General features: G+C 42.4%; 1 protein-coding gene across 1 annotated transcript in view; it reads left to right on the top strand.

The window, feature by feature from the left end:
• Positions 1-4,629, top strand: part of alg13 (ALG13 UDP-N-acetylglucosaminyltransferase subunit) — a 55,729-nt gene extending 51,100 nt beyond the window's left edge. Inside the window, 2 exon segments of the mRNA XM_079500189.1 lie at positions 2,001-2,102; positions 3,408-4,629. Coding sequence (XP_079356315.1) covers positions 2,001-2,102; positions 3,408-3,778 — 473 coding nt within the window. The 3' untranslated portion in view covers positions 3,779-4,629.
• The last annotated feature ends 7,871 nt before the right edge of the window (positions 4,630-12,500 follow it).

Here is a 12,500-nt window from a genome sequence, read left to right on the forward strand (position 1 = left end):
GAAAATATGTTGTTCCAGGGACCCCCATCTGAAACTATGTTGTTCCATGGACCCCCATCTGAAAATATGTTGTTCCAGGGACCCCCATCTGAAACTATGTTGTTCCAGGGACCCCCATCTGAAACTATGTTGTTCCAGGGACCCCCATCTGAAACTATGTTGTTCCAGGGACCCCCATCTGAAAATATGTTGTTCCAGGGACCCCCATCTGAAAATAACAACCCCCATCTGAAACTATGTTGTTCCAGGGACCCCCATCTGAAACTATGTTGTTCCAGGGACCCCGATCTGAAAATATGTTGTTCCAGGGACCCCCATCTGAAGATATGTTGTTCCAGGGACCCCCATCTGAAAATATGTTGTTCCAGGGACCCCCATCTGAAAATATGTTGTTCCAGGGACCCCCATCTGAAAATATGTTGTTCCAGGGACCCCCATCTGAAAATATGTTGTTCCAGGGACCCCCATCTGAAAATATGTTGTTCCAGGGACCCCCATCTGAAAATATGTTGTTCCAGGGACCCCCATCTGAAGATATGTTGTTCCAGGGACCCCCATCTGAAGATATGTTGTTCCAGGGACCCCCATCTGAAGATATGTTGTTCCAGGGACCCCCATCTGAAAATATGTTGTTCCAGGGACCCCCATCTGAAAATATGATGTTCCAGGGACCCCCATCTGAAACTATGTTGTTCCAGGGACCCCCATCTGAAACTATGTTGTTCCAGGGACCCCCATCTGAAGATATGTTGTTCCAGGGACCCCCATCTGAAAATATGTTGTTCCAGGGACCCCCATCTGAAAATATGTTGTTCCAGGGACCCCCATCTGAAACTATGTTGTTCCATGGACCCCCATCTGAAAATATGTTGTTCCAGGGACCCCCATCTGAAACTATGTTGTTCCAGGGACCCCCATCTGAAACTATGTTGTTCCAGGGACCCCCATCTGAAACTATGTTGTTCCAGGGACCCCCATCTGAAAATATGTTGTTCCAGGGACCCCCATCTGAAAATAACAACCCCCATCTGAAAATATGTTGTTCCAGGGACCCCCATCTGAAACTATGTTGTTCCAGGGACCCCGATCTGAAAATATGTTGTTCCAGGGACCCCCATCTGAAGATATGTTGTTCCAGGGACCCCCATCTGAAAATATGTTGTTCCAGGGACCCCCATCTGAAAATATGTTGTTCCAGGGACCCCCATCTGAAAATATGTTGTTCCAGGGACCCCCATCTGAAAATATGTTGTTCCAGGGACCCCCATCTGAAAATATGTTGTTCCAGGGACCCCCATCTGAAAATATGTTGTTCCAGGGACCCCCATCTGAAGATATGTTGTTCCAGGGACCCCCATCTGAAGATATGTTGTTCCAGGGACCCCCATCTGAAGATATGTTGTTCCAGGGACCCCCATCTGAAAATATGTTGTTCCAGGGACCCCCATCTGAAAATATGATGTTCCAGGGACCCCCATCTGAAACTATGTTGTTCCAGGGACCCCCATCTGAAACTATGTTGTTCCAGGGACCCCCATCTGAAGATATGTTGTTCCAGGGACCCCCATCTGAAAATATGTTGTTCCAGGGACCCCCATCTGAAAATATGTTGTTCCAGGGACCCCCATCTGAAACTATGTTGTTCCAGGGACCCCCATCTGAAACTATGTTGTTCCAGGGACCCCCATCTGAAACTATGTTGTTCCAGGGAGCCCCATCTGAAACTATGTTGTTCCAGGGACCTTCCAGAAGCAAAGATTTGAGTTAAAAACGTTCGCTCTGAGAGAATATATATTCGAAATTTGCGCCACATTTTCACGATCTTTCAAAAAATAGCAGATCTACAAGCTCGTAGTGCTGCGCTACGAGCTCGTAGCGCGGCACCGAGTGCTGCGCTACGAGCTCGTAGCGCGGCACCGAGTGCTGCGCTATGAGCTCGTAGCTCGTAGATCTGCTCCAGAATGGGTTAAATTAACTCAATGATTGTGTTTTGCCTACAGCGACCTCCCAGCCCGGCCCCCCCCACCAAGCCCCTCCCCCCTCTCCCTACCCAGAATGCACCAGGGCAGGAGGGGACGGACAGACGGACGGACATGCCAACGGTGAGTTTATCTGTTTCACCTCGTCACAAAAAACATGCAGTAATCCTGATCTCTATACTGCCTCCCCCTGGCCAGCCGAGGCACCTGATGGAGGGGAAAGGAACCAGTCTCTTTACTGCCTCCCCCTGGCCAGCTGGGGCGCCTGATGGAGGGGAAAGGAACTGGTTGGAATAACGTGTTCCTTCCACACGCTACGTCCAACCAGGGAAACTCCCCCCTGTCAGGTGTAAAGGAACAACTTGGACACTCAGGCATGAGTTAAAGTCCGTTGCTCTCCCCATGTCCGCCATATATGGGGACTAGGTTGGCGGAGGGTGTGTAGAGCCCAGGATCACATATGGTTCTTCTCGAACCATATGTCCCCCTTCGCTCCCTCAGGTCCAGTGAAGCGAACCTCCTGAAGGTCCACAAGGCCAAGTACCGCATCTGGGGGGACAGGGCCTTCTATGTTTCGGCCCCCAAACTCTGGAATGAACTCCCCAACCATCTCAGAGCTGCTCCCTCTCTCCTCTCATTCAAAACCTCACTCAAAACTCACCTCTTCAGGATAGCTTTCCCCAGCTGAGGTCTGGATAGGATGTCCCCCCCCCCCCCCCCCCCCTTCCCTCGTTTATCCTTTTATCTTTTTAACCCTGTACTGTTGTTGTATCTGTTATGTTTTGCTTAGTTTTTTTCTTATTAAAGTCTGTTCCTAGTGTTCCTATGTAAAGCGCTTTGGGTATTTAGAAAAGCTATTATTAATCTGAGCTATTATTAATCTATTATAAATCTGAGCTATTATTAATCTGAGCTATTATTAATCTATTATTAATCTGAGCTATTATTAATCTATTATTAATCTGAGCTATTATTAATCTGAGCTATTAATCTATTATTAATCTGAGCTATTATTAATCTGAGCTATTATTAATCTGAGCTATTATTAATCTATTATTAATCTGAGCTATTATTAATCTATTATTAATCTGAGCTATTTTTAATCTGAGCTATTATTAATCTGAGCTATTATTAATCTATTATTAATCTGAGCTATTATTAATCTGAGCTATTATTAATCTATTATTAATCTGAGCTATTATTAATCTGAGCTATTATTAATCTATTATTAATCTGAGCTATCAGATCATTGACACTGGGGTGAAAAATGTCTTACAAAATCTTGGGATAGAAATAAAAAAAAAAATAATGAACTAATGCAATTTAGTTGATCATAAAATAAATGCATTTATTTCCTGTTATATAAAAAATAAAACAAATATAAAGGTCTTTCCAAACACTAAACACTCAACTCTCCACATTCTTTAGGCCACGCCTCCTTGTCCCTGGATTGCTCCGCCCCCGTCGCCGCCTCCTCCCCAGTAAGCCCCTCCCCTCCGGGCCTGGTGTACCAGGAGCAGCCAATCGGCATTGCTGCTCCCCTCTCCTACGACCCGGCCCCCCTCCCGGGCCCCGCCTACCTCACTGTCAATCACCCTCCTCCTCCTCACCCCCATCATAGCTCCGCCTACTTCCTGTCGGGGCCCGCCCACTGGGGGGGAAGCCACGCCCCTCGGCTGTACTGCCCTCCTCCTGCGCCGAGCCACGCCCCCTCACACATGTTTGGCTACATCGCCGGCCCGCCCCCGCCCCCCGCCCACCACCACCACGCCTCGGCAACCACACACTACATGCCGTAACGCACACGCACGCACACACACACAGGCACACACACACACACGCATGCACAGGCATACACGCACACACGCATGCACAGGCACACTTTAAAGACATTTTAAAGGGGTATTTCACTTTAAAATCACTGCTCAGAGTTTAACATGAACCCATTGGACTTGAAACTGAATTAGACTGAATTTGATTAGACTAAAACTAAATTAAGACTGAATATGATTAGACTAAAACTAAATTAAGACTGAATATGATTAGACTAAAACTAAATTAAGACTGAATATGATTAGACTAAAACTAAATTAAGACTGAATATGATTAGACTAAAACTAATTTAAGACTGAATTTGATTAGACTAAAACTAAATTAAGACTGAATATGATTAGACTAAAACTAAATTAAGACTCATTGAATGAAAACACCTGTTCTGAAATCTTGATATTGTCCTTTTAGGGGCTTGAAGGGCCATGTTTGTTTTTTAGTTTTTTCCCCAATTACTATTTTATTTAATTTTAATTTATGTTTTATTTGTTCAGTTTTATTTTATTAAAAAAAGAAGAAAAAAAAATCTAAACTTGTCTGGTGTTAAACACAATCCTGAGAATGTTTTAAAATTATGTCAGAAGGGTTTTTAGAGTGAACTATCCCTTTAACACGTGTGCGCGCACACACACACAGGCACGCACACACACACACACACACAAGAACACATAGACACACACGCACACACCTTTACGTAAAGATGGTCACCTTCCAGCCACTTCCTGTTGGCTTTGTTTACATTTACAATGTTGTGGCTGTTTTCTTTGTTTACGTTGTGTGTTGTTTACGTTGGAGTAATAAACCTGGTATGTTCACCTGAGTTCACCTGAGTCTATCGTTCTCTCAACGAGGAAGTGATGTGGCTCCCTCTGGTGGCGCAAAGCGTAGCTACTTTTGTGAATTTAATAGGTTTATGAGGTTAATATTGCTATATGTTTGTAACCGTTTTAGAAAAGCAATAAGCCACTCGAGGCCCCAGTTTACCAGGTATTTTACAATGGCCTACGCCTCCCAGCCATGGTAAAATACCCGGTAACATGAGACCTCTCGTGGCTTATTGCTTTAACTAACGTCTGCAATCCAATGTATCAAAGCCAGGTGGAAAGATATTGAACTCTCTATTATAAAGGATCCCCCGATTCAGCAGATGATCAGGTTTCAGACCGTATGATCAGGTTTCAGACCAAATACTTTAGACTGTAGGTTCAAATCATGGATTCCAAAAGGAATTAAAACATTCTATCCACTGTTGTCGATTAAATAATCGTCCAAAGATGAAGGAATGACAAAGTTCTTCAGGGTGAAGTATTGTGAATTTATTAAGAAGATTCAGCAGAGAAACAATATACAGAGCGTGAGGAACAGCAGCCCCTCCGGACGCAAGCCTCCCCAACCCCATTCTCAAACAGTTCTTATAGTCTTGTCTTAACAGAGATGCTATACTAAATGGTCATATAAGGGTCTGTGCTAAAGATAAGGGCGACACACAATTCGTACACATTCGCTGACATAGTGATAGTAAGCATGGAGAAGTCCGGTCAGCTGTTAGATTGACAGCTGCACATTGATGAGAATGCTTCAATTTGACTGAATGGAAGGCAGAGAAATACACAATAATGCATACTATTTGGCAGTCTATTTGGCATACTAAAACAGCCATTACACTTACAGAGAAGGGACAGTTTTAAGAGTTTTGAAAAACTGAAGAGAGAATTTAATCTAGATAACTCAGATTTACAGATTCACAATGACTTTGAACACAATATTAAAAACAAAACAGACTTCGGTGACCCAATACTGTGAGATTATTTATTGATGCATAAATAAATAATTTACCGGAACAACTTAGCTAAAGCTATTGTTTCAGATTTGTATGATGGCTTCATGGAAAACTAGAAAAAGTGCCCTTCTGGGCACAGGTCTCCACCAGGAGGATAGGAGTGTGTGTGATGTTTGGCAAAATGTTTAGGAGTAATATAATCATTTTGTGTGTGTGTGTGTGTGTGTGTGTGTGTGTGGTGTGTGTGTGTGTGTGTGTGTGTGTGTGTGTGTGTGTGTGTGTGAGTGAGAGACGCGGCTTGGCCTGTTGTAGCGCCACCATGAGGCTGATTTGAAAACTGTCAAGTGGCATTTCTTCCTCAGCCTAGTGGGAATATGCATGCACAGTTTCACCGCAATCGGAGCTGTGTTGAGTAGTTGTGGCAATTTGTACAAAACGGGTACTCCTGAAAGGTTTAGAAGCCAATCGTAGTCAATGAAGGTGGATTATGAGAAATCAAACAAACGCGTCTTGATCACATGACTATGGAGAGCATGTGTACCGATTTGCATGAAATTTGGATAAAGATGAAGAAGTAATATTAGAAAATGTGTTTTACATATGTCGGCCTCCTGGTGGCGCTATAAATAGCAGATGTGAAAAATTCCAGGCAAAGGTTTTTCCTTGGCCTCTAGGGAGTTGGCATACAAAGTTATCCACAGATCCGTGCAGTTAGAGGTAAAAACACTTTTCGGCGAGTTATAGCGCCACCATGAGGCTGAGTTGAAAATGTTCATGTGGCATTTCTTCCTCGGCCTAGTGGGAATGTGCGTGCACAATTTTACGGAAATCACAAAATGTGTTCATGATTTGCAGCATTTTGTTTGAAACTGAGCACTCCTGCGAACTTTGGAAGCCAATCTTAGCCAATCAGGATGGAGTCTGAGAAATCTGAAAGACCCGTTTCGTTGAATGGCTCTAGAGAGACTGTGTACCAATTTGCGTGATGTTTGGACGAAATCTGTAGGTGTACTGTCCAAAAACTTTTTTTGCACAAAGCGGCCTCCTGGTGGTGCTATAACAGGCCGTTCTGGAAATTCTGGGGCAGAGGTTCATCGTTGGCATCCAGGGAGTTTGTGTGCAAAATTTGGCATCGACCGGGTTAACGGTGCCAGAGATTAGCTGTTCACAGACGGACGGACGGACACACACACACACACGTAGCCAGGCTAACACACACGGACACACGGACGGACGGACGGAGTGCAAAACATACTCTCTCCCCATGCCAGGCCTGGTGGAGACAAAAACCCAACATGATACAAAATAATATTAAAGAAAAGTGGGAAACGGAAGGTAACATCATTATATCAAACGATGAGTGGTCTGAGATGTCAATTCTAATGGAAATGTACTAATTCACATGTATAGAGGGAATTTGGGTGGAAATGTCTTCTGTCCGAAACAGAAGGCACATTTCTGGAATGGGGATCGAGGCAACATGCTGGAGACAGTGTGGGTCTCGGGAGGCTAACCATTGGCATATTTCTGGGGGTGCCCAGTGATTAGAACCTTCTTTTTTTTTATATAATTTTTATCCCACGATTTTGTAACCCATTTTTCACCCCTGTGTCGATTATCTAATGTGATCCTGGGCTCTACACACCCTCCGCCAACCTAGTCCCCATATATGGGGGACATGGGGAGAGCAACAGACTTGAACTCATGCTTCCTTCATGCCTGAGTGTCCAAGTTGCTCCTTTACACCTGACAGGGGGGAGTTTCCCTGGTTGGACGTAGCGCGTGGAAGGAACACGTTATTCTAACCAGTTCCTTCCCCCTCCATCAGGTGCCCCGGCTGTAGCCTGGCTAATAAGCCAGACTCAAATCACACTGTCTGGCTTATTAGCCAGGCTACCCCGGCTGGCCAGGGGGAGGCAGTTTAGAGACCAGGATTACTGCATCTTTTTTGTGAGGGTACCTACCCTAGGGGACACGGGGAGAACATGTTAGGGTACCTACCCTAGGGGACACGGGGAGAACATGTTAGGGTACCTACCCTAGGGGACACGGGGAGAACATGTTAGGGTACCTACCCTAGGGGACACGGGGAGAACATGTTAGGGTACCTACCCTAGGGGACACGGGGAGAACATGTTAGGGTACCTACCCTAGGGGACACGGGGAGAACATGTTAGGGTACCTACCCTAGGGGACACGGGGAGAACATGTTAGGGTACCTACCCTAGGGGACACGGGGAGAACATGTGAGGGTACCTACCATAGGGGACACGGGGAGAACACGTTAGGGTACCTACCCTAGGGGACACGGGGAGAACATGTTAGGGTACCTACCCTAGGGGACACGGGGAGAACATACAAACTCCACACAGAAAGGCCCTTTCGCCAACCCCGCCTTGGGAATGGGCACTGATGACGCGGAGGAGGAAACACACCGCCAGCACCCACAGCGTCCCGAGCGGGAATCGAACCCAGGACCTTCTAGCTGTGAGGCGACAGCACTACCAACTGTGCCACCGTGCCCCACGTGATTAGAACCTTCTGGACAGAATTTCAGAGATCAATAAATACAATATTTGGTGCAAATTTGCCCTGAGAGTTTACTACATTATTTTTGGGACATGCAGATTTCCAGATGGGAAGATCTGATGAATATACCTATTCGGTATTCTGATATATGCATGTAGAAAAGTATTTACACAACACTGGTTGCTTCCTGAGGCCCCCACCATAAAATAATGGATAGATATAGTAAATTATCTTCATAATATGGAACAGATCACTTTCTCTCTCAGACTGCAGAAGGAGACATTTATAAAGTTTTGGTCTAATTGGGTGGAATATATTATTCCTTTGCGACCAGGATTGAATGATTCCGTCTTACTCAAGACAAGACAACGACTGACTGTCTTTCTCTCTTTGGTTCTGTTTTTATTTTAATTTATACTGCTCACAGTTTTAACCCATTTAGACCCGACGTCGAAATTTTAAATAAAATTTATTTTCTGAAAAAAACATGTTTCTATGTCAGTTGTTCTCAAACATATTCATGTCAAGGAACCCCAAATATATGGCATTGGCCGCCGACCCCCATCTGAAAATGTGTAGTTCCAACCAGGGACCCTCTCAGTAGCAAAGATTTGAGTTAAAAACTCGCTCTGAAAGAACATATATTCAAAGATTTCAGGCACATTTTCAAGATTTTTCAAAAATAGCAGAGTGGCGCGCTACGAGCTTGTAGATCTGCTGATTTTCAATAGCTGAAGAATAACATAATCCTTTAAAACACCAAAAGGGGTTCCTGCCCAGAATGGGTAAATACTACCTTATGTCTCCCTATGAGTATTATATTGTATTGTACTTTCATTTCTCTACACATCATCCATCTCTGCCATACGCTTTATTAGGGACCAAGAAGTAACGCAGTAACTTTGGTCACTTATTGTTTTTGTGTTTATTTTTCTTCTTCTCCTTCTCCTTCTTCCGCCAAAAATAGCTGTTCTGACTGAACGGTGCAGTCGGTTTTCGCGAAACTTGTCAACATGATAGAGGGCCATGCCAAACGGTGACTATGCGAAGCCCATGACAATTGGCCAAATGGTGGCGCTATAGCGCTCAATTGAAAATGCTAACTTTGAACGTGCATATCTCATGAACCGTTTGACCGTTGGCAATGACACTTTGATACCCATATGCGTCTCCTCATGCTGAACAACTTTCGTGTTCTGACTTTTGACCTCTGACCTTTAGATCACCCGCCATTTTGAATTATATGAAAAACAGTTCAAATGTAACTCCTCCCATAATCTTTGCTGAAAATGCACGAAAACTTCTACACGTGAACTTTGGACCTATATGGACAAATAGTCGTAGCACATTTTTTCTAAGTGAAAAAATGAAGTTTTTATGAACCAATGAAAATTGCTGTTTTGTGAAACTTCTTCTTCTGCCCCTAAGCGGAGCTTACTTTTCAAAGTGACAGATGTGTTCCCCATGAGTCAAGGAACATATGGAAACAAGTGCCATGAAGTTTGGCCAAACGAGGCATGAGTTATGACTGTTCAAAGGTTTCATTTTCAAATAATTGCCATAGCGCCCCCCTTTGGCCAATTGGAGTAAGACTGGTTACAGGCCTATTTGGCATGACCCTCTACTATACTGTAAAGTGGCATAAGCAAATGACGCTTCATGTAGGTATTAGGGGCAGAAGAAGAAGTTTCACAAAACAGCAATTTTCATTGGCTCATAAAAACTTCTTTTTTTCACTTAACAAAAATGTGCTACGATTATTTGTCCGTATAGGTCCAAAGTTCACGCACGCACGCACGCACACACGCACACACACACACACACACACACTTTAACTGTGCGTGAAAACACACTGTAGTAATGGATAAAGACATGCCTAAAATGAGGACACACCTTGTTACCAAATCACTGAATGGTTTTACTGTTTACAATATAGTCACTGATTGTCTCTGTGTAGGTCAGTCAGTAGAGCTCCAGCCTTCGGTGCACAAGGTTGTGAGTTCAAATCCCGGTACCGACAACTCAGCTCGTCAGTCTCATTTGTGCATGTTGTTCTTATTGCGCATTGTTCTTCTTCTATCTTGGTCCCGCTTTATCGCTGCTTGCAGCTATATTTTTATTTGTATTTTTGTTGTTCCTGTCTAAAAATGAAGAAAAAAGAAGAAAAAAACTGCGGACAAAGAAACACTATTTGAAAAAAGGTTGTATAATAATATTATTATTATTATGATTCTGGATGTCCATAAATAAATAATTTAAAAAAGAAAAGATTTAAGGGACGTTTACTTTTTTCCACTTGCAGGTTCTGAGTATCTAGACCTGAGCTTTGAGAGCTAACTTACCCTGGCCGATGCCGCCATCTGCTGGACTCCCATTGAACTACAGTCATGAACATCATGTGACTGTTTTTGTAATGTAGTTTCAGAGTGGTAAACAGGAGAGTACAGTACAGTAATGTATTGGTGATATTTTACAGTAAATATTGCACTAAGTTTCAGAGTGGTAAACAGTACAGTAATGTGATATTTTACAGTAAAAATACAGTAAGTTTCAGAGTGGTAAACAGTACAGTAATGTGATATTTTACAGTAAAAATACAGTAAGTTTCAGAGTGGTAAACAGTACAGTAATGTGATATTTTACAGTAAAAATACAGTAAGTTTCAGAGTGGTAAACAGTACAGTAATGTGATATTTTACAGTAAAAATACAGTAAGTTTCAGAGTGGTAAACAGGGGGCCTACATCCACCTCTGACGAAAGCAGGAGACACTGCTCTGAAGATCAAGTTCAGAGGTCAATAGGTCAACTCAACCCAACAGTACGCTTTGGGAAATGCTTGCCATGTTGTCTCACCACATATTTTTATTAGTTTTTTATATAATGAAAAATAACCTTAATAATAGGTAATAATCTAAATACAATTTTTAACTACTTCGTTACAAGTAAAAGTACGGAATTGAAAATGTACTTGAGTAAAAGTACAAAAGTATCGGCATCAAAATGTACTTAAAGTACTAAAAGTAAAAGTACTCGTATTGCAGAATGTGCCATTTCACAAGTTCAAAATGTGTACAAAATCTTTTGAAAATATCCGATCTACAAGCTCACAATGCGTCGCAACGCAACACATTGTGAGCTTGTAGATCGGCTATTTTCAAATTGTCAAAATGTATAGGGTTGAAGTGGTTAATGTATGTTTTCTAATCAAAATTAAAATCTCCAAAGTAACTAACTAAAGTTTTCAAATAATTGTAGTGGAGTAAAAGTACAAATTTTGGCTTTGAGATGTAGTGGAGTAGAAGTAAAAGTATTGGAAATTGGAAATACTCAAGTAAACTACAAATACCTCAAAATTGTACTTAAGTACAGTACTTAAGTAAAAGTACTTAGTTACTTTTACTTAAGTGGTGGAGAACCAGGGCTCGTCTGAGGGAACCGCCCAGAGAACTTATTGATGTTATTTTACAGTAAAGGTTGTAATGTAAACGTGGTGAACAGGAGAGTCCATTACAGTAAAGGTTATAATGTAAACGTGGTGAACAGGAGAGTCCATTACAGTAAAGGTTATAATGTAAACGTGGTGAACAGGAGAGTCCATTACAGTAAAGGTTATAATGTAAACGTGGTGAACAGGAGAGTCCATTACAGTAAAGGATATAATGTAAACATGGTGAACAGGAGAGTCCATTACAGTAAAGGTTATAATGTAAACATGGTGAACAGGAGAGTCCATTACAGTAAAGGATATAATGTAAACATGGTGAACAGGAGAGTCCATTACAGTAAAGGTTATAATGTAAACATGGTGAACAGGAGAGTCCATTACAGTAAAGGATATAATGTAAACATGGTGAACAGGAGAGTCCATTACAGTAAAGGATATAATGTAAACATGGTGAACAGGAGAGTCCATTACAGTAAAGGTTATAATGTAAACGTGGTGAACAGGAGAGTCCATTACAGTAAAGGTTATAATGTAAACATGGTGAACAGGAGAGTCCATTACAGTAAAGGATATAATGTAAACGTGGTGAACAGGAGAGTCCATTACAGTAAAGGATATAATGTAAACATGGTGAACAGGAGAGTCCATTACAGTAAAGGATATAATGTAAACATGGTGAACAGGAGAGTCCATTACAGTAAAGGTTATAATGTAAACGTGGTGAACAGGAGAGTCCATTACAGTAAAGGTTATAATGTAAACATGGTGAACAGGAGAGTCCATTACAGTAAAGGATATAATGTAAACATGGTGAACAGGAGAGTCCATTACAGTAAAGGATATAATGTAAACATGGTGAACAGGAGAGTCCATTACAGTAAAGGTTATAATGTAAACATGGTGAACAGGAGAGTCCATTACAGTAAAGGATATAAT

This window comes from Electrona antarctica (assembly GCF_951216825.1).
Source record: "Electrona antarctica genome assembly, chromosome: 4".
Taxonomy (NCBI): Eukaryota; Metazoa; Chordata; class Actinopteri; order Myctophiformes; family Myctophidae; genus Electrona; species Electrona antarctica.